This window comes from Mesoplodon bidens (assembly GCF_964165515.1).
Source record: "Mesoplodon bidens genome assembly, chromosome: 7".
Lineage (NCBI taxonomy): Eukaryota > Metazoa > Chordata > Mammalia > Artiodactyla > Ziphiidae > Mesoplodon > Mesoplodon bidens.
The window spans coordinates 7,202,665-7,225,307 of NC_138164.1; the positions used below are offsets into that span (position 1 = coordinate 7,202,665).

At 49.4% G+C, this 22,643-nt stretch overlaps 1 protein-coding gene across 3 annotated transcripts in view; it reads left to right on the plus strand.

Moving 5' to 3' along the window:
- The window catches only part of KIRREL3 (kirre like nephrin family adhesion molecule 3), a 537,771-nt gene that overhangs the window by 422,506 nt on the left and 92,622 nt on the right, over positions 1-22,643 (plus strand). For 2 of the 3 annotated variants that reach the window (XM_081239339.1, XM_081239341.1), the window contains exon 2: positions 2,806-2,883. The exons of the other annotated variant lie outside the window; for it this stretch is intronic. In XM_081239339.1, the coding sequence (XP_081095465.1) occupies positions 2,806-2,883 (78 nt within the window). The remainder of the gene's footprint in view (positions 1-2,805; positions 2,884-22,643) is intronic. 3 annotated transcript variants of the gene reach the window in all.

Sequence of the window (22,643 nt, forward strand, 5' to 3'; positions counted from 1 at the left end):
GCCCCCTCCTGGCATGCCGCATTCCTGCCTCTTGAAGGTGGTTGTTAGAAAGGATCCACAAATATATTAAGTAAACATCAAAGGGGCTTTGATCCCCACAGCTTTCAACAGAGCAGGAGCCCCTGAAGAAAGGGCCAAGGCCTTGGATGAGGGAACTTAACATCGTCAATTTGAGCGCCTGAGATGTAAGGCTGTTTGAAGTGAGGGCGTTTTGGCCGTGCCTTCAGACAAGCAAGCGTGGAGGGAAAGGAAGAGAAGTGAGTGCCTTTGGAGAAGGCATGCTCAGATCTGCTTCTCTGCTCTTTACTGATAGTCAATAAACCCCTTTAAAGAATCAGGAGGTCAAAGCCTGTGACCTCCCTGGGCCATGGCTTCTGCCACCACCCACCACACTTTGTTTTCCTCTGGGGCTGGAGCCCCTGAGCTCGACTTAGCCGTGTCTCTTGGGCCCTTTCATTCTGCTGCCCAGAGAGGCTGGGCCTGGGCCGCAAGAGGTAGGTGGAGGGGTAAGAGGGAGGCCGAGCCCAGCCTCTCTACGCTCTGACAGCCTAGATGCAGACTGTCTAGGGCTCAGAGAAACACCCAGTGTCGTGGGAGAAGCTGCTGTGACACACCCCTCAGGGGGATCCTCCTTCTCTAAGAAACTGATGGAGAGAGTATCTGGGCATCCAGAAAGCTAGCAAAGCCTGGAAGGAGCTGCAGGCTCCATCCCCACCTCCAGAAATCATACCCTTTATCTATTTATCCAGTTTATGGCAGCTGCCACATTTGTATGACTCCAAAGCAAAGAGGGAGGGGCGGGAGTCTACGATAATCATAGGAAGTCATTTAACATCTTTGAACTTCAATTTTCTCATCTGCGTAATGTGAATAGCAATAACCGACCTGCCTACCTCGTGCAGTTGTTGTGAGGGTCAAAAGAGAAACTTGGTGTGGAATTGCTTCAAAGCCCACAAGTGCTGAAGACAGGTGAGCAGCAAAGGATAAATACCAGAGAGGAAATCTTGCCCAGTTGGCTGAGGTACTCCAGTCCAATGTTCACACACAATGAGCACTGATTTCCAAAATATCCTGGGGGAGAAAATGGTCTCTTGCTTTTGCTACGTGGAATTGTTGTTCTAACCTGTTGTTCCATTGGGTCAAAGTCTTGTGGGACCAGAGTCTATGTCTTACGTCTCTCAGCCATCCCCACCCCTGTGCTCTACACTGTGTTTACACCTCATAAGTGCCCGATGACAATGCTGAATTGCGCCTGAATATAAGGATGAACAGGGATCCTCAGCCCCAGAAATTCACTCTCTCCCAAAAGATAGACTCCTTCTACCTACACCTTGACCCCTGTGTCTTCTTCCAAATTTACCCACTCACTCCTTTGGCCCCTCTGTCTGGTTGTCCTACTCCATCCTGGCCCCTGTGTCTGGTTGTACTGCTCCATCCTGGCCCCTGTGTCCGGTTGTACTGCTCCCTCCTGGCCCCTGTGTCTGGTTGTACTGCTCCATCCTGGACACTGTGTCCGGTTGTACTGCTCCATCCTGGCCCCTGTGTCCGGTTGTACTGCTCCATCCTGGACACTGTGTCCGGTTGTACTGCTCCCTCCTGGCCCCTGTGTCTGGTTGTACTGCTCCATCCTGGACACTGTGTCTGGTTGTACTGCTCCCTCCTGGACACTGTGTCTGGTTGTACTGCTCCACCCTGGACACTGTGTCTGGTTGTACTGCTCCATTCTGGCCCCTGTGTCTGGTTGTACTGCTCCATCCTGGCCCCTGTGTCTGGTTGTACTGCTCCATCCTGGACACTGTGTCTGGTTCTACTGCTCCATCCTGGCCCCTGTGTCCGGTTGTACTGCTCCATCCTGGACACTGTGTCCGGTTGTACTGCTCCCTCCTGGCCCCTGTGTCTGGTTGTACTGCTCCATCCTGGACACTGTGTCTGGTTGTACTGCTCCATCCTGGCCCCTGTGTCCGGTTGTACTGCTCCATCCTGGACACGGTGTCTGGTTGTACTGCTCCATCCTGGCCCCTGTGTCCGGTTGTACTGCTCCCTCCTGGCCCCTGTGTCTGGTTGTACTGCTCCATCCTGGACACTGTGTCTGGTTCTACTGCTCCATCCTGGACACGGTGTCTGGTTGTACTGCTCCGTCCTGGCCCCTGTGTCTGGTTGTACTGCTCCGTCCTGGACACTGTGTCTGGTTGTACTGCTCCGTCCTGGACACTGTGTCTGGTTGTACTGCTCCATCCTGGACACGGTGTCTGGTTGTACTGCTCCATCCTGGACACTGTGTCTTGTTGTACTGCTCCATCCTGGACACTGTGTCTGGTGTACTGCTCCATCCTGGCCCCTGTGTCTGGTTGTACTGCTCCATCCTGGACACTGCTGGCTGGACTCTGTCTCTTCTCTGGCTTGACAACAATCCCAGTGTGATCAGAGCATAGTCCCTATGCCTGGGATATATAGGCCCTCGTTAACCTACAGAGTAATGGTTGTGAACATGGACTCTGGAGTCAGGCTGCCTGTGTTCAAACTCCTGGCTGTGCCACCTACCAGCTCTTTCATCTAAGGCTGCCTGCTTAATATGTCTGTAAATGGGGATAACAATGGCATATACCTCATAGGGTTGTTGTGAGGATCAAATGACGAAATTATTGGTCTTAACTTATGTCTGGACCATAGTAAGTGCTTTCTAAATATTTGTTAAATAATTAAGTAGCCCTGTTTAGAAGAGCAACAAGCTTTACGTCCCTTGCAAAAGGACCTTCACTGACCCCTGACCCATTCCCACCTCACCGACCTCTGCTTTTCTTCCAGAGCTGGGCCTCCAGAAGAGAGGATGCTGTCTGGTGCTGGGCTACATGGCCAAGGACAAGTTTCGGAGAATGAATGAAGGTCAGTGAGAACGTGCCCTCTCAGGGGAAATGGGGTGGGAAGAAGTTATGCCCTACAACTATGGTACCAGGAAAGAGAACCTGGGCCATTTCAGAAAGGACAGTGGACACATCAGTTTGGTTTCCATGAAGCTGTTCAGATAGTAACATGGGGAAGAGTACCTAGTGCCTGAAACACTGTATGCTGATTCATGAGCATTCTTCATATGCTATCTTCCCTCCTCCCTTTGTGTCCCCTCCTTCTCTTCCTCTCTCTTTGCTTCCTTTTGTTCCTCGCCTACCCACCCAGTGCAATTAAATCTGCTTCTATTACCTTTTCTAATCCAGACCTCTCTGCCCTTTTCCTTAATCATTCACATTTCTTGGATGCTTATTGAATTAACGGCACCCCACAGGGCATTTGGGAGGATACTATAGAAGAAGAAGGCAGAGCTTTTATTCTCAAAGAACTTCCCCTCGAAAAACTGCCCTCTTTTCCAACTCCATCGGCCCTACCTCTCCCACTTACTCATAGGCCATTCTGCCTTCCTCTAGCACTGGGTCTTTCCTCTGAGGTTTGACTGGGCCACAGAAGGCTGGAGGAAGTTATTGACATTGATGTGGAGGCTAGGATGTGAGAGGAGTGCTGTCATTTATGGACCTGCTGTAATAAAGAGCCAATCCCCTCATCCCTAGCCATCTGTCTCCATGCAGTTAATAAGCCTCTCCATCAGATGCCACAGACTGTTTGTCAGGATTCAAAAGTAGGTAAACAATGGCTGGGGATGCCATTTATTCAATAAAGTCAGACAAATGAAACCCTGGCTTCTCACCAGCCCAGCTTGCCGTGAGCTGGGCCCCTCCCCACTCAAGGCCCAGGGTCTCTGTAGCCTCATTCCCATTCCAGGCACGGAAAAGGCAGCTCACCTGTACCATCTCTAGCCCTAAAGTTAGGCCATAGCATAGCTCCCTCTTCCTATGCCCCTCAGCTGGCTCTCCTCCCAGCCCACAGACCATGACACTCACAACCCCATGTGCTCCCCGGACCTAATGCCTCACCAGCTGGAGGTTTGTTGCCAGCACACATCATGCTGACAGTTTGACAGCAGTTAAGCCAGCACAATTAAACATAAAGAGTATCACCTTCCCCGTTTCAATGCCTGTCTGTGTAAGAAGGCAACAGCCTCAAGAGGCTACTTCCTCTTTGTCCGAGCTCCGTGGCTGAGCACAGCCAGAGTTGAGGGCTGCACTTTCTGCATCCAACCAGTCAGTATCCCTTCCTGACTTTTCTCTTTCGCAGCCTACCCCTCCCTTCCCAACACCACCTTCTTGAGAGCCAAGGCAGTAACATCTAATTTGTGGAAACTGACAACATGCCTCTGTCCACGGTGCTGAATAGACACATTCTCTCGCTGGCAATGCTCATTAGAGAAGCTGAAATGAACAGGGGAGCCAAAAAGTCAGGAGTTGGACTGGATTTGAAAGCTCAAGCTCTGAGTGTCTGACCGCAGTAGAAGGATACTGACTCAAGATCTTGGGGCCTAAAAAAAATTATATCACAAGGTTGATGAACACGACTTGACTCCCCCCAAATTTTCACAAGTGACTTGGGCTGCCATAACAAAATACCATAGACTGAGCGGCTTAAACACAGAAATTTATTTTCTCACAGTTCTGGAGACTAGAAGTCCAAGATCAGGGTGCCAGCATGGTCAGGTTCTGGTGAGAGCTTTCTTTCTGGTTTGCAGACAGCAACCTTCTCACTGAGTCGTCACATGGCAGAGAGAGAGAGAGAGAGAGAGAGAGAGAGAGAGTGCTCTGGTGTCTCTTCTTACAGAGGCGCTAATCCTATCAGATCAGGGCCCTACCCTTATGACGTTATTTAACCTTAACACTTTTGTAAAGGCCGTATCTCCAAATACAGTCACAATTAGGGGTTAGGGTTTCAACATAGGAGCAGGGGGTGGGGGGGCATCAGGGGAACACAATTCAATCCATATTTTTGCCATAGCAGAAATGTACGATGGTAATACTCTGAACCAGAGGTTAGGAAAATGGTAAGAAAAATAAAGGCAGCCTTAATGTCTCTTTAGATTTTGTTCAAGTAAAGAAGGAAGGAAGAAAGTCAGGGAGGACTAGAGGAGGACTTGGAAACAAGACCAGCACCAGATGACTTCTGAGGACAGTTAGCCTTACTTTGTGCAACAACAAAGCTGAGGCGGCATTTTAAACTGTTTCTTTCTTGTTAAAAAGGGAAGATGCCAGAACAATGCCTCTTCTCTCTGAGTCCCCTCTTCAAACACACACAATCCACACAAAAGGGTTATTCCTTTCCACTGATTGTGGTCGACCTGGTTAGGAATGCTCTACCCCCATCTCTACCCTCTGCCAGTGAAGACAAACTGAGAATCAAGCAGGAGAAGGCAACAGAGGCATCAGCAATAGCCCAGAGGTAACAGAGCGCCTAACCCCCCAGCCCTGCCTTCCCATCTGCCTGTGGTTCTCGCCCCTCCCAAATGCCCCCACACACATTCAGGCTCACACACAACAGCACATACAGTAGCTGCTGCTGCTTCTGGGTAAACAAGGAGACAAGGGGGTGGTAAGCAAGTGAAACCACCGTGTGTGAGGAGTGACAAATCTCAGCTAACAAAGAGGAGACAGGATAGGAGGCGGGTGAGTCACTGAGGCAGAAGGAGAGATGCCGGGGGTGGGTAAGCTTTGGCTCTGGAGGGGTGGGAGGCTGGAGGAGGGGAGGCGGGAGGGGCCTGGAAAGGAAAAGAATGTCTCTCTGCTCCCACTCCAGCCAGGCTTACTACCCCAAGTGCCATATTATACATTTTTTTCTCTCTCTAAAGCTCACATGCCCAAACTCCAACACGTTTGCACATAAGAAAAAAGCACCAGCAAGCATGGGGAGCTGTTTTATGGTTTATAATTATCTTGTTCCAATACTCAAAGTGATTATAACTTCCACATATTAATAATTGAACTGGAATAGCAGCTATGACATTGATCAAGAAACAGACATCCCTGTCCATGCTGCACTACACTCCTTGCTATAAATTGAACAATTGGTAAAATAGTTTTAAAAATTATAATTTTTTTCTCCCGGGTGTTGTTGGAATCAGTGAGATACTGGAACAGTTAGCTGCCTCTTCCATCAAGGATAAGGTGGTGAGCATTATATTTGTAATTTAGAATAAAAATAAAAGACCAACTAGTGCTGTATTAAAGCATGTTTGTTCTGTTTAACAGTATCTAACACGGTGTCTGTCACCCGGGGAGAAGTCGTCCCCTATTTCATTTGTTTCCTTGTTAATTTGGTATCTTTTTATTTTCTTTTCCTTCCACTCTCCCCTCTTCACTACACTCCCCCGAAAAATAACAGCTTGAGAAGAAGCAAGAGAAAAATAATGAATGAACAGGAACTTTATAGATCTGGGGTTTATCATAAGCTAGAGTAAACGCAACTGGTGCCGTTAAACTACAAAAAGCAATACAAAGAAAACACTATTCAAAGATCATTTAAGGGGCTTCCCTGGTGGCGTAGGGGTTGAGAGTCCGCCTGCCGATGCAGCGGACACGGGTTCGTTCCCCAGTCCGGGAAGATCCTACATGCCGCGGAGTGGCTGGGCCTGTGAGCCATGGCTGCTGAGCCTGCGCGTCCGGAGCCTGTGCTCCGCAACGGCAAAGGCCACAACAGTGAGAGGCCCACGTACCGCAAAAAAAAAAAAAAAAAAAAAAAAAAAAAAAAATCATTTAAGGAGGCATGTGATAGTTAATGAGAGGTCTGCTCCATTTAGGAGCATGTAATAGCTTCTCGGGTAGAATCTGCAGCATTTGTAGGAATGGAGGTGGTTGGTAAAATGTGTGTGTGTGTGTTCTTTCCTGTTTGGACTCAACACATCTGAGGCATCAAATGCAGATATGGACAAAAATCAATGAAGGGCTGACAAGAAAGGGGCAAATAAAGACAGACTAGGCATGGGACTATTAGATTTGTTTGACATAATTGTCTTCATGTGATTAAGTACATAGTGCTTTAAGTAGGACCTGCTGGAAGGAGATCATTTATTTATGCATCAAACTTTCAAAGAACAGCCACCATAAAAATCATACCAATTTTTCACAGTAAGTGCCAGCCACTGTTCTAAGCACTGGAGCTTTATAAGTAACTAAGACATAGCCCCTGCCCTCACGCTCCCAGTAAAAACACACAGGCGCATCTCGGTGTTCCTGTCACCTCCAGAGGAGGTCCTGCCAGACCACCTTACCTAAACCAGATACCCCTCTTCCCCCCACCATTGTGCTCTGTTGTGACAACCAGCCTATTTACTTTGTGGCACTTACTCTAACTGATGATTATTCATTAGACTGTCCCCCCTCAGAGTGAGCTTCAGGAAGGCAAAGGTCCTGCTCCCTCATTTCCTTGCCAGTCCCTGGGCCTTAGCCCCGTGTCTCGCACATAGGGAGTAATCAATTTCAGCTTAAGTAATTAATTAGTGCCAGGAGTGACAATGGAGGAATACCCAAAGCCACCCACAAGGGTAAGGTGGGTCTGGAGAAGGAGCTCAGGAGGCAGAGTGTCCTGACGTAGAGCACGAGTCTCCACATCCCCAGCGATTCCATAAGCCTTACCTCTCAGCCTCTCCTCCGAGGCCAGTGCTACAGTCCCTCCTGGGAGGCTAGGACCCAGGCAGGTCAGCCAAGAGGAGGGCTAGGAGGCGAGGCCACCAGTGGGGTTGTCAGTCCTGTACCCACCTGCCCTCCTTCCTCACCCCTCCTACTGCTGGGCCACCTTGTCATCTGGGGCATCACTAGGCAGGTATTTCCCATCAGATATGCAAGGGGAACTGCTCTAACATGACACACACACACCCCATTCCCTTTCCTCTTTCCATCCTGCCCCGATTACCTGATTACCCATTTCTCCGGAAGAGCCCAGAACCACTCACCTGCTCAATGCACATTGCTTACCCAGGGCGGATCCTATCCAAAGGCAGAATAGGAAGCTCTCACGTGGTGTCAGATGAGGGGCTCTGCTTGCCTCTCAGAAAGCCCAGGACTCCTCTGTGTTAGAACCAGAGTGAGCAGTTGCTCTGTGTGAGCAACTCTAGCGACTGTAGCACAACCCACCCACCCAGGGAGATCTGGGAGCATGGAGGGACTCGCCCAGGGTCAGTAGGAAGTTGCTGGAAGAGCCAGGACTACAACCCAGCTCTCCTGACATCCAGTCCAGCCCTCGTTGAATTCGGAAAGAGGAGGCTGAGGCCATGATCGGAGGGGAAGCCCCTAAGGCTTCGACTTGAAAATACAGAGAAAGTGAAAGGGGCAGGAGAAAACAGGGGCAGAAGACAGGAGACTCCCCACCTGATGTGGGAGAAAATCAGGAAAGACGTGGGGAGAGAGACACAGGCCAGGGAAGACCCTTTCTTTCTATAGAACCAGAAAAGGCTACCGGGCCCTAGGACTCTTGAAGGGGGAAATGAGGAAGAGGATGCTTAAAGGAGGAGAGGGGAAGCCGCGAAGCCCTGGCCTCCCTGCCCGGGCATCCCTTCAAGGCCAAGGTGGGCCTGCCCATGAGGCTCTCGTCCTCCCTCCTCCGGCTGCGCATCTGGTGGGCGGCAGAGTCCCCAGACCTTCAGAATCACAGGGACCGGCTGCTTCTCCCGGCTCAGTGAAGGGAAAGCAGATATGCCTCCCAGCACTGTCACTTTCATCTTCCCAGAAAGAAACAAATGCAAGTGATTAGCAAAGGCAGGTTCTGTTCACTGGGGGTGGGCCACCGCGGGAGGGGCTGGAGGGGCCGAGGAAGGAGAAGGCCTGCTCCACGGCCACTGGTCCACACAGGCTCAGGCTGCAGCATAGCCCCTGGGGGCACATCATCCTAGGCCAGGCTCTGTGTGGGAAACGTCCTCACCTCTCAGCCTGTGAGGGAGATAGAGCCCTGGAGGATGAGAATCCAGGCATCTTGAGCAGCTTGGAAGTTCTTTGGGATGGCAGGGGCACCCACCCTCTCTTCCTGCTAAGGATTCCTGTCCCCTAATCCTTAAGAATGAGTCTAACACGTCCACTGCTCCCCGTCTGTCCCCTCGCAGAGTGACAAGGAGTAGAGGTGCCCCATGGGCATGTGTATGGCCTGGGGCAAATCCCTAAACCCCGGGATGATAGATGACCTCCTTGTGGGCACAACTGGGTAATGTTGGGTATGATCTCCGTTCAGTCTTTGAAATGGGATGATTCAAAAATCTACCCCGGCTCTCAACACCCTGCCACACCCTCTTCTCACCCCCCACTCCATAATTTTAAATGCTTTGGTCACCAAAAGAACCAGCACTAGGAAATTCAGCAGCCTCAGAGGCAGATATGTGCCTGTTTCTGTCTGTCCTTAGAGAATGAATTCGGGCCCATGTCAGCTGTACCCTGGGTGGCTGGGAGGACATTGAGATGGCCTGCAGGACAAGCTGCACATTTTTTTTTTTGGCGGCGTGGGCAGGAGTCTGGTGGTCTGGACTTGGCCCAGGGACCTGACCCAAGGGAGGGTGGGTCGGCTGACACTCGAGCTCCTGGCCCTCTGCCTGTTGTCCCCCAGACTCTGGCTCATGCTGAGGGCCCACCATCATTTTCCTGAGACAGTCCCTTCACCGCCTGCCAGGGTGCCCCGGATACTGGCTAATACTGTCATTTTGTTAGTTGGAGCTTTTGGGTGCATTTCTTCTTGTTTCATTTTTCTTACTGATGTGTTTTCTTCCACTGGGGCTGCAAAGCTTATTATTTGTATAACGTCCCTGTTTATTATTTATGGCAAGACTCAGATTTCCAGGGCGCTTTATGATTGTTATTTAATTAGCTCAGTGCCTTGGAACAAGGAGCCCACCACTTCCATTCTCCTGCCTCCATCTGATGGTGGATTTCGGAGCTTTTCTCCAGACCTGTTCCTCCAGCCACCAGCCCTACCTGCTGCTCTAAGGAGAGCTGGGGGCCAGCTAGACCACAGACCCTGCCAAGCTCCTTTTCAGACTCCAGTTTCCCTCACACCCCTATCCAATCCTCCTCAAGACCTAGAAATGTTACCTCCCAACTATCTCTCGAATCCGTCCACCTCTGCCCATCTGATGGCCAGCGACCTTACCCATGGCCAACGCCCCCTGACCAGGACTGCAGCTGTGCTCTCCTAACTGGTTCCTTGTGTCAATCAAGCTCAGCCCCTTCCCTCCCAGTTCTTCTTCCATCCTTTAGCCACAGCAATAGTTCAAAATGCAAATCTGAAAATGTCACTTTCCTCTTGAAAATATTTCAATAGCTTTCTATTGCCGGTAGGGAAAATACCCAAATCCTCGGCATGTTTTATAAGGCTCTCTGTGACCTAGTTCCTACCAACCCCTTTGGCCTCATGTTGCCCCCTTAATACTCTGTACTCCAGTCACATCAGCGTGCTTTTGGCTCCTCCAACAGGGCATATTCCCGCCGGCCATACAGCCTTTGTCTACACTGGCCCCTCCTCCTAGGATACTGGCCGCGCTCGCCACACCCCATCCCCAAACCCTTCACATAGCGACGCCTGCTCAACTTTCAGATCTCAGCTGAAGTGTCACTTCTCCAGTGAAGCATCCTCAGACCCACCCCTCCCCAGTCTCGATCAAGTTTCTGTGTTACATGCTCTCATATTTCGTTCCTTCCAAGGGCTTAGCTCAGTCTGTACATAGAAGTTCATTTTGCAATTATTTAGCTCAGACCTGTTTCCCTTCCCAGTCTGTAAGTTCTGCTTGGTCTCCATTATCTCCCAGGATAATGTTTCATGGCATCATGTTTGCACAAAGTAGACAATGAAAGAAGAGCAAGGACAGTGAACTTTTCTGCCCCTGGGCAGTGGCCCCCAAGATGCTGGGACTGGGCAACTTGAGAATCACAGAAGAAACATTAGACTTCCATTTTTATTTTAGGCATTCAAGCTTTGCTGCCTAGAGCCTATGTTTACTTTATAGGTAAAGAACTCTCATTTTCTTGGACCACTTCTGGGGAGGGGTGGACCATGTTTTGAAAGAGACAGGAAGCAAGGACCTCTGGAGAAAAGGAAGGGAAGTAGGTTTTTTTGATACAGGGGTATGTTTTGACATGAAACATATCCCTATGAGCCCAGTACTGTGCCGGGTGCAGGAGCTTCAGAGGCCGGATACAGCCTCCATCCTCAGGAACTTCATCCTCCACTTGGAGAGATTAGACATATTTCACGTCAAGTTGATTTTGGGGTTGTTTTGGTTTTGTTTTTTCTCTTTAGCCTTGTGGTTAGTATGCTTAATGGTTAAGCACTGTGGCTTGGGAGACACAGAAATTTAGGTATCGTCAGAGCCGGTTTAGAACCATATCATCAGAGATTCTCAAGGCCAGAAGGGACCCAAGGTCATCTAGTCTACACCCTCTTCTGATGGCTCAATATCCCTGCCAAGTACCAATCCACTTAAATACTTTTGAATACTGTGGTGCTGCGTGCTCATTCATTCACCAACCATGTATCAAGTGCTAACTCCATGCCCAGCACTGTGCTGGGCCCTTGGCATGTAAAGACACAGTCCCTTTCCCAAGGATATCACAGCAATTACGACACAGTGTCATAATGGCTGTAACCAGGTGTGTAAGAAGCTATGGAAGCAAAGAAGAGGAATCCAGTCAAACTGTAGGCCAAGTGAGCAGGGCCCAGGAAAGCCTCCTGGAGAAAATGATACCTGAGCCCTGGGAACAAATTTTATTATAAGAGGCTATTGTAATACATGCACCCCAATGTTCATAGCAGCACAATTTTCAATAGCCAGGACATGAAAGCAACCTAAGTGTCCATCGATAGATGAATGGATAAAGAAGACGTGGCACATATATACAATGGAATATTACTCAGCCATAAAAAATAATAATAATAACGCCACTTGCAGCAACATGGATGAACCTAGAGATTGTCACACTGAGTGAAGTTAAGTCAGACAAAGAAAGACAAATACCATATGATATCACTTATAGGTGGAATCTAAAAAAATTATACAAATGAACTTATTTACAAAACAGAAACAGACTCACAGACATAGAAAACAAACTTATGGTTACCAAAGTGGGAAGGGGGGAGGGATAAATTGGGAGATTGGGATTAACAGACACACACCACTATATATAAAATAGGTAAACAACGAGGACCTACTGTATAGCACAGGGAATTCTACTTAATACTCTGTAATAGCCTATATAGAAATAGAATCTAAAAAAAGAACTCATATATGTCTATGTATAACTGATTCACTTTGCTGTACCCCTGAAACTAGTGCAACATTGTAAATAACTATACTTTAGTAAAAACTTAAAAAAAAATAAGAGGTCGTTGCAGCCTACGCTTGAATCCCTCCAACTCACTACCTACCAAGGCCATGGGCAGCTCCTTGGCTAAGCTCTTATAAAGGAGTTTCAAAGAGAAAACACCCCTTCAACCCCGAGAGTCTACAGTTTTGTCATTCTGGCTGCAGTGGGGACAATGGGACCAAGTGACAGGTAGCAGCCACTGGCCAAAATCCCATACCATATGGGGTCTCACCCCACACCATCTATGCCCTAAGTAGGCATCCTTTCCTCTCTCTGCCTCCCCTTCCCCATCCTCAGCCAGCCCCACAGGCTTCATCACTGAATGCTGAGACCCTCCCTCCACCCTCCTCCCCAGGGAGGGACAGTCTGAATAAATGAGGGCGCCTAACGGCCTGCGGTGCCATAAAGTTTTAGAGCTGTGTGCCGGAATGAGCAGGTTCAGGCTGAGATGAACTATCCAGACCTTTTATCAAAGGAGAGTCAATAAAAACCTGAAGGAGCTTGCCCCATCTCCTCAGAGTGGCCGTGTCACAGCGCCGAGCCCCGTGCTCTGGAAATAGTAATCGGGGGGTGCGTCTCCCCCCAATCCATCTGCTTTCTTCCCTATACCTTCCCTTCTCCAATGTATTCGTTTCCATGGGAACTGTGTTGTTACCGGTATGGGAGGAGTTTAATGACATTCAGAAGTACCAGATCAAGTCCATTTATATAATGGTTTGAAATACCCATAATGGCCTGTGGCATATAGGGCACGGTGACAGTTTCAGTAACTGCGTACAGACTGTGGGATAAATAGAGCAACTCCCCCCAACCCCCAAATCAAACGTACCAGGAATAACCACTATTCTTAGTACAAGAGCAGAACTTCTCAACCGTTACTCAGGAAAGGGTCTCACAACACAACACCAAGCTGTTCTCTCGTTGAGGAAGGATGCTGGCCAGACTGTGGGTCCTCTGCACCTGCCAAGGTTTGACCAGGTGTTGGGTGGGGCAGGTGCAGAGGAGAGGAAGTAGCAGCCGTCCTGCCCTGGGATCCTCAGGCACCCCCCTCGGCCAGCCCGCGCTAGGACATGGGCTTCAGGTGCCTGTGCTTATGGCTCCTATCTGTCTGATTCAGAAAAAATTCATCAGGCACCCACTGTGTGCCTGGTGCTAAGGGTGATGTGGTGATGAAAAACACATAGAGGAGGCCCTTATCTTAGCTCGAGTTCCCCCAGAAGCAGACCCTAAGCACGGACTCATCCAGGAGGTGCAGAAAGCTCCAGAAGGACGATAGGGCATTGACAAGAGAAAGGGAAGGTGTCCAAAACAGAGGGTACCATCAGGTCCCTAAATGGGGTCAGCTGGAGCCTCATCCCAGTGGGAGGCTCTGGGAAGTGCTGTGGAATCCATGCCTCACAGTCAGGCCACCCAAGGATCAGGGTATCTACAGAGCGCTCTTGCCAGTAACTGGCTGAGGGCTGCTCGGGTCGGGGTGTTTGCTCCCTGGCACTTCTGTCCTGCTCTTTGCAAGGACCGAGTGGCCTCTGCAGCTGAAGAGGAAGACCTCAGGAGAAGGGCAGCAGGTGCTGGCAGTTGGGAGTCGGCCTGAGGGACACAGGTGGGGCCCTGACAGAGTGGGCTGCAGCCCCCAGGGCATTTTGAGTCCAATGGGGAGACAGGCACATAATGAAATAGCAGAAGGCAGGCTGGTGGGAGAGCTAGAGGGGTGTGCAGGTGAGATGTTCTTGGAGCACAGAGGTGGGGGAGCCATGTGTCTGACTGCGGTAAGACTGGAGGAGAAGGGAGGGGACAGCTAGCCCGCAAAGTTGTGGGGCCAGGGAGGCACTTTCACACACATGTCGTTTAATCCCCATGACATCACAGAGTGGGTGGTAGCTCCATTTTGGGGACAAAGCAAGTGAGGCTCAGAGAGATTAAGTCATCTACCAAAGGCATAGAGCTAAGATTCAAACCCTGGTCTTCTTACGCCTACTCTGCTTTGGGGAGCTTTGTGTAACTGGGGAGATGGGGATGGGGTAATTCCCTCCCTCACCGTCAAGGGCAGACGTGACCAGAGCCTGCTGTGTATCCGTGTAGATTTCTCCCCTTGGCCATGGACTGCCCACTCCTGTATCTTCCCGCATTGCACTGTCCATGGACCCGCACTCAGCCAGTCAGACAGCCCCTCTGACCCTGCCCCAGATGTAAGCTGGACTGACTGTTCCTAATATTGAGTGAATTATCTGGAACTCACAGCCCTGCGGGTACAGGAAAGAGAAGAGGCAGCCTGAGGTGAGGGCTTCAGTTCTAACGGGCCCCACGAGCGTGCTTGCTACCTGTCCTCCCCCTCCCTCTTCTGCCCTCCCAGCCCTGCTCCAAACTCCATTGTCTCAGGAAATACGGCGGAGGAGGGATCACATACACGCATTTCCCTGGAGCAGCATTTCTGTAGCAGGTTAATAGTTTTTCTGTGAAATAGAGTCTGCATAGTTAAATAAGGTGGGCAGAGGCTGGGTTAACCCTGATTAAAGAAGTCTCTCCTACAGAACCTCTCAGAGTCTTTACTATGCCAAAGGGCCTGGTGAATCCCCAAAAGGAGGATATGGTTCTCGGAGTTTCCCAAACTTACTTGACCACAAAACACTTTCCCTAGAGCACGTTTTAGGACTAGGATTTCTTGGAATCCACTTTGGGACATAATGGTTTAAGGCCAGCTCTGCCCCTAACTCGTGTGAGCTCTGTCAAGTAAGAATAAATGAAGGCTGCCTCATGAAGACCAGTAAAATCACAGGGATGAGAACTCTTTACAAACTATAAAGGAAATGGTGCCATTGTTTATTTACATAAAAGATGGTGCCATTGTTTATTCACATAAAACAAACACACTGAGTTTCCCAGAGAACATTTCATTCGGAGTCCAAAATAATAGTAATAGTAATAATAATAATTAATAATGTTTTTTAAGTAATAAGTTCTGCTCCTGACTAGGCATGTGACCTTGACCTTGATCTCTCTTGACCTATATTTTCTCATCTGCAAAATGGGTGTACTCACGATGCTAGCCCTCTTTCCTCCGTGAATTTGTTGCAATGATAAAATATGCACAATGGTTGTACGGGTGCTTTGAGAAAGCATAAAGCACCCTAAAATGCAAGGCATTATTATTAGTGTTCCAAGTTAATACCCTCAATTCAGTCCCACTTGTGCTCAGACCAAAACAGGAGACGTGTTGGGGGAGGGGATCGGCTAGTGGGAGACATAAAATGACTAATAACTTTCATCCATATTTGTGATGTTAGGAGCCTTGTATGAGCATGTCGCTGAGGGGAGAGAATGAATATTTCATGAGTAGGCACTACATGTAGTATTAAGATGAGATGGACAGAAAGAGCCCCGCTTGCCTCCGCCTCCAGGTGCAGCTGGGAAGTCAGCACAGGTCCAGGCTCATGAGTAGCTCTGGGGAGCAGGGCACCCAGTCAGGAGGGAAGAGCACAGCCCTCAGCACAGATGGGGAGCCGTCCAGCTTGGATTGGCCGGGGGACTCCTGTCCGGGGAAGCAGGAGAGCCAGCGCCCACTCCATATTCCAGCTGGGTAGCCTTGGGCAAGTGACTGTCACCAGCCTGGGCCTCCACTTCCACACTGTAAAATGGGGTGATAAGATCAGCCGTGCACAGCTGCTAGGTCTCAATCCAAGCTCGATTGTTTGGAAGACGGCTTTGCAATGCACTCAGGTGGGAAGTGTTATTATTCATGGATTCACTCGACCACAGCTATTGAACACCTACCATGTGCCAACCACTTGCCACTGTCACAGTGTTCCAAACTCTGCGTTCATCACTTTATACACATCACCTGGTTTAATCATCACCACGATCCTGAGAGGTATCTGTTATTACTCCCATTTTCTACATGAGGAAAGAAAACCCAGGAAAGATAAATAACTTGCCCAAAGCCATACAGCTAGTAAATGGCAGGGTCTGGGGTGGTATGAAGCCAAAACCCTTCATTCTACACCGACGGCCCATCTTTGTCTGTACTTCTGCAGAACTGGTAGGTACTCAGCCTCCACCCGCCAGCAGTTCCCTATTCCGTTCATGCCTTGTGCTTCCCCTACCTGCCTTGCCATCCCCTCTTGGCCCTCCAGGATACCCTCCCTTTGTTTTCCAACCCCTACTCCCTTTTTCCAAGCCTCTTTTAAAAGGTCTGTCTCCCATACGGTGGTCACCCTGAGGTTCTAATTTCTGTCCCCATCCATCAAGACCTTTGCCTCCCAAGACCCTGGGCAGCCTGTATCTCTTATCTGGACCAGCCATCGAGTGGTGTAAAGATTGAACACCTCACCCTTAAATGCCCTCAGAAGATGAAGCAAGGACAGATGGGGCAGTGCCAGGGATAAAGCCAGCCAAGTCTTCCCCGCCTCCTGATGGATGCCTCTGGAGGAGGCTCCTGGCTCTCTCCATCCACCCCACAGCATGAGGACACGACCATCCCTGCAAATCTCTTCCCTACAGGGCATAACTTCCATGTTATCTCAGCTCAGCCCTCCTCCAGAGATGAAGAGATTGTTTTAAACCTACCGCTCCACCACCTCTGCTTCTGGCTTCCAACGTCATTAAGTTTCATTATAACGAATAAACACCACAATGACATTTATAAGTTACCACTGAGCACAGAAGCACAAATATGAAGCAGATAAACTGGCTGTGATCCAAATAATTACTGCAGGCAATATTGGGCTTAGTTTGAGCTGGCAGCCAGGTACCGAGTAATTTATTAGATTGCGTAAGGCAATGTTGCACGTTGCGTTGTTCATTATTGTGTCTCTTCCCCTCTCCACGGTCTAAATAGGTTAGAGGAGTTTAGACAGTGCACCGCCAAACAAAGACAGACTTTGCTCAAGCAGATGGAGGCTGGGAAGTGTCCAGGAATGGCTGCTTCCTGACCAGCACAGCACTTGCGAGCGAAGAGAGGGTTTCAGATTATCCTGATGCTGCCGGCCAAGGACAGTTCCCTCTACCCCGCACCCACTGGCCCAGATACAGAAAGAGGTCCAGTGGAGGGAATACATGGAAGGACTGGATGGAGCCCCCAGGACACCAGGCCTGGTTCCTGCTGCTGGCTTCCTGCTGAGTTCCTATGCGTTCAGCCAAAGACCCTCTCTACCAAAAGGCCCTCCATAGCCCCAGGCAGCCGCAGAGCCCAGTCCCAGACCTCTCCTGCTATAAAGAAAGGGGAAGGAAGCAGTCTGCCAGCCAACTCGGCGAAACAAAGCAACGAGAGCTGGCTACCAGCTGCCTCCTCCCTGCCAAACCCAAACTCATACAGTTTGATTCAAGGGGTTACAATACCTCCTATTCAGAGTCCCTCCTGCCCCATTCTCCAGGCTTAGTAAATTACCCAATAAGCAGCAAGGACCTGTCGTTATTGTGCAGTTAAACGGTATTTGCCCAGTAAATCCTGAGTACTAACGGTGATATACAGTAACTAATTACGGACATGAATTCTCTCCCCAAGACACCAAGTGGTACCAGATATTGTTACATTTCGGGGAGGAGGCTTGAAAGCTGCTCTGTTCTCTCCAGTGAAGCCATGAGTAACTCTCCTATTAGAGGAGTCGGCCCCTCCAGGGGCACTCCCCGCTGGAAACAGAGACGTCCCGGGAGAGCCTTCTCCCAGGAAGACTCCCATTCGCTGCCCCCAATCCCGTGCCCGGTAGAAGGCTGGGCACCACCTGGTCCTCCTTGGGTCACCTTTACCACAGAGAAGATGCTCCACGTCACAGAGGCTGTTTCAAAGGCCCAAAGCTCCAGCCCTGTAGGGAATGGAAGTCATTCCTCCCACGGCCCTGGGTTGTGCTAAGAAAGCTATTTCAGGGGGTCGGCCTATGCAAAGGGCTTCTGAACAAGGATGCAGCAGGGTGGCCCATGCCTCTGCCTGGGTGTGAATGACTTTTGCCCTAAACTGTCGTTTACGGAGCTGATCTCAGGCCCAGGGGTTCCCCGGGAGGATCAGAGGTTTCTTGGCTGGTTGTGGTCTGCAGGTGGGACAGGGCCTGTGACCAGCAGCAAGGAGCAGATGTCCCGTCAGCTTCCTGTGTGTTTTGGGAGCACAGCTGGGGGCAGCTAGAGGACACAGTAGCCAGCCTCTGCTTTCTTTTGAGGAAACCACACAGCTCAAACACTCTCTGGGCTTACCGGGGACTGTCTAGTAAACAAAGGCCCATAACTGGAGTCAGATGGTTCAGATACCAGCCTCCAGCGCACATGGTGACCTTGGGTGGGTTTCTTAACCTCTCTGAGCTTCCGTTTCCTAATCCATAAAGTGGGATTGATTCTCTCAACCCCTCGGGATTACTGATGTGAAAATAGCTTGCCTGCAATTGAGGCTACTGCTTCCAAGGAGCAGCCCATCCCACCCCATCCTTCTGCAATGCCTGGGCTCAGTGACCCAGCCTCAGCCTCCTGGAAAGGAAGACAAGCCCTCAGCCCATCTGGCACCACCCCCCAGCAGCCTGCACACCCCCTCGCCTTCCTCTCAAGGTGCTTCCAGCACAAAACCTCTCCTTTACCAATGTCTCCACTTCAAACAATCAAAACAAAGACAGGGCGGTAATTGCAAGTTAGTTTTATTTTGTTTCCTTTGCTGCTGCATTCTCAGGGTTGATGGCAAATAATCTGAGCCCTTCCCAGGGCCACTGTTAGGTGGTGACAGGAGAGGCCATGTGACACAGAAGAGGGCTGGCCTGGGGCATACACTTGCATTAGGACCTTGGCTTGTCATCACTTTGAACCTCGACATTCAAGTGTCTACATGAGGACTGATGATAGAATCTTCTTGACAGGGTGTCAGGGAAGTAAGTTAAGTAAAATAATGTAAGTGAAGAGATTTGTGATGTATAAAGCATATACAAGAGTTAGTTGTGGTGAATATCCTAGAGCAGCCAGAAGACAAGACCGAGAATCCCAGGGCTGTGAGAAGAAGAATCGCCTTTTTAATTAGACACATATATAGTCAGCTCTCAGGTATCTGTTGGCAAATATCCCCATTCCTGGCAAATGCTCTCACGAAGATGCTTAATGAAGTCCTCTGTTAACATTTCACAGCCTCTTATTTTTTTCTTCTTTGCATGCAGCCCAAAGGGAATGAAAGTCCTTTAAAGGCAAAATCAGCTAAGATCTCCATCCCCTCCTGAAGAAAGTGTGAGCCATAAAGACAGCAAGCTGGGGAGGGTGAGTGGACGAGTACCAGGGGTGATGTTTTCCACCCAGCTGAGCAGGAGGCCGGAGGGAGCTTCATCGCTGGGTTTTTGTGGCTTTTCATAAGTATTAAAAATTCCCAGAACATCAAACACATCCATATTCAAGCATGAATACCAAAATGCATTCCAATATTGAAAATAAATGTTACTTAGGATTATTCATTATTTTGAAATGTCCATCATTTTGGATTATTCACACCCTTGATCCTCTCCATTAACAAAGATCATGAAGAGTGGATTGTCAAAAGGACAATGAGGTACCAACTCACATCAGTCAGAATGGCCATGCTTAAAAAGTCTACAGATAACAAAGGCTGGAGAGGGCGTGGAGAAAAGGGAACCCTCCGACACTGTTGGTGGGTATGTAAGTTGGTGCAGCCACTGTGGAGAACAATATGGAGGTTCCTCAGAAAACTAAAAATAGAATTAACATAGGATCCAGCAATCCCACTCCTGGGCATATATCAGGACAAAACTATAATGCAAAAAGATACATGCCACCCCTATGTTCACAGCAGCACTATTCACAATAGTCAAGACATGGAAACAACCTAAATGTCCATCCACAGAGGAATGTATAAAGAAGATGTGGTATATATGCACAATGGAATACTACTCAGCCATAAAAAAGGAACAAAATAATGCCATTTACAGCAACATGGATGCAACTAGAGATTATCATACTAAGTGAAGGAAGTCAGAAAGATAAAGGCAAATACAATATGATATCACTTATTGTGGAATCTAAAATATGACACAAACGAACCTATCTACAAAGCAGCAACAGACTCATAGACATAGAGAACAGACTTGTGGCTGCCAAGGGCAAGGTGGGTGGCGGGGGGTTGGGGGAGGGATGGACTGGGATTTGGGGGTTAGTAGATGCAAACTATTACATATAGAATGGATGGACAAGAAGGTCCCACTGTACAGCACAGGGAACTATATACACTGTCCTGGGATAAACCATAATGGAAAAGAATATAAAAAAGAATGTATATATATGTATAACTGAGTCACTTTGCTGTACAGCAGAAACTAACACAACACTGTAAATCAACTATACTTCAATTTAAAAAAACAAGAAGAGTGCATTGTATTTGGGCTCTAAGAGGGGAGAAATTCAGGACATTGCACTGAGATGATCTGCTTCCAATCAAGAAGGTCTTCAGCAGCCACGAGAAGATTCTTCCATAAACACCAGGTCTGAGTTGTTGTCCCTAATGCAGCGTTTAGTGAGTGACCCAGAAGTAACCCGTGCTTCAAGGCCAGGCTGCCTCAACCACAGTGTCCCCTGGATCCCCAGGCCTGCTTTGCACCTGTCAGTGGGACACAACAGTGTTACCCTTCCTGGAACACCTGGAGACCAGAAAAACTTCCCAGGTCCTTCTGATTCCAGGAGCATTTAACAGAGGGACCTTGGGGTCCACTGCAGGGGGCCAAGGGGCCAGACTCTGTCCTTCCATCTCCACCCCAGTTCTGTCTCCAACCACATTATACACCAAGGTTCCACACAAGATTCCATCAACAAAAGGGTATGTGCACTAAACAAAGTGTGGGAGCTACTGACCTCATCCAATATCTTCACTGTGCAGCTGAGAAAACCACGGGATGCTCAGAGACAGACAGCAGCTTGACCAAGGCCACACAGGGACAGAGCCAAGATGGGAAAGAATGCAGTCCCTCTGAGCCTGGGCTGTTTGCATACAACAGTGCTTCTCAGATGTGGACCAAAAACCACCTGGGAAGCTGTGAAAATCCAGATTCCTTGGCCCAGCTCAGACCCACCATCTTGAAATTTCTGGCTTGAAGCCCAGGAAACTGTATTTTTAGCAAGTTCCCCAGGTGATTCTCATGCATACAAAAGTTTTAGAACAACCCACAACTGGCAAGGCCTATACCAGCATAAAAATGATTTTTTTAAGATGTTTGTTTTTTAAAAAATGATTTAGGGGCTTCCCTGGTGGTGCAGTGGTTAAGAACCCGCCTGCCAGTGCAGGGGACACGGATTCGAGCCCTGGTCCGGGAAGATCCCACATGCCATGGAGCAACTAAGCCCGTGCGCCACAACTACTGAGCCTGCACTCTAGAGCCATGAGCTACACCTACTGAGCCCGTGCACCTAGAGCCCATGCTCCGCAACAAGAGAAACCACTGCAATGAGAAGCCCACACAACGCAATGAAGAGTAGCCCCCGCTCACCGCAACTAGGGGAAGCCAGCGTGCAACAAAGATCCAACGCAGCCAAAAATAAATAAAAATAAATTTTAAAAAGGGATTTAGGACACAGATATTCCCCAAATAGACCAAACAGTCTTAGGAGATTTGCTTTTACTTCCTTGTGCCTCAGTTTTATTCTTTTGGGCCTTAGCCCCACCCCCCAACAAAATAAGGCTTTGGATAAATCAGAACACAGAACATTAGAGCTGAAAGGGGGTACCTAAGGGATTGACTTCTTGTCTAAACCCTGCATTTACAGATGGGAGTTGAGTCTCAGAGATGGGAAAGGTCAGGCCCAAGAGCACACAGCTAAGAGGTGGCATACGCAGCACCAACCTGGTACCTTCTGGGCCTGGGTGCTCATGGCTTCCAATGTCCGGACAGCATCTCTTATAAAAGGGAACAAGACTCGCTGGACTTCCTAAGGTCCGGGATCCGTGGCCCCGCCTCCAGCTTAACCCGGTGGTTCCCAAGCTGCTGTGCTCTAACAGGGCGCCATAGGAGCTCTGTCTGCCTGTAACTGATGCCTACAGCTACGTCTCAGGCTAATGACAGTCCATCACCGCTCTTCAGCCCCACTTTCTTTATTTCATGCTGCTCCCTACCCTCCCCCAACAATGGTTCAGTGAGCACATATTCCAATCCCGAAGACACAAGAGCCCGAGACTCAGAGAAATAAGGGGGCTTAGCCTGGGCCCCTGGCCAGCCAGCAGGAGGCCTGAGATGACCTCCAGCATCCTAACCTTCAGAGGCTGCCCGAGTGTCTCCCATCTCTACCCTCCCCCATCGCCACCACCAAAGCCCCCACTGCTCTGCCCTTCCCATCTCAGTCAGACTCCAGGATGACCGCAGGCAGGGATGGATGGGCTGCTTCACAGACACCGACGTGCCAGTATTTCCAGCAGCCCTTATCAGTGTCTTCTTGGCATCCAGAACTTGGCTGAATGGATGGAGGATCACCTCTCCCAGCCACTAA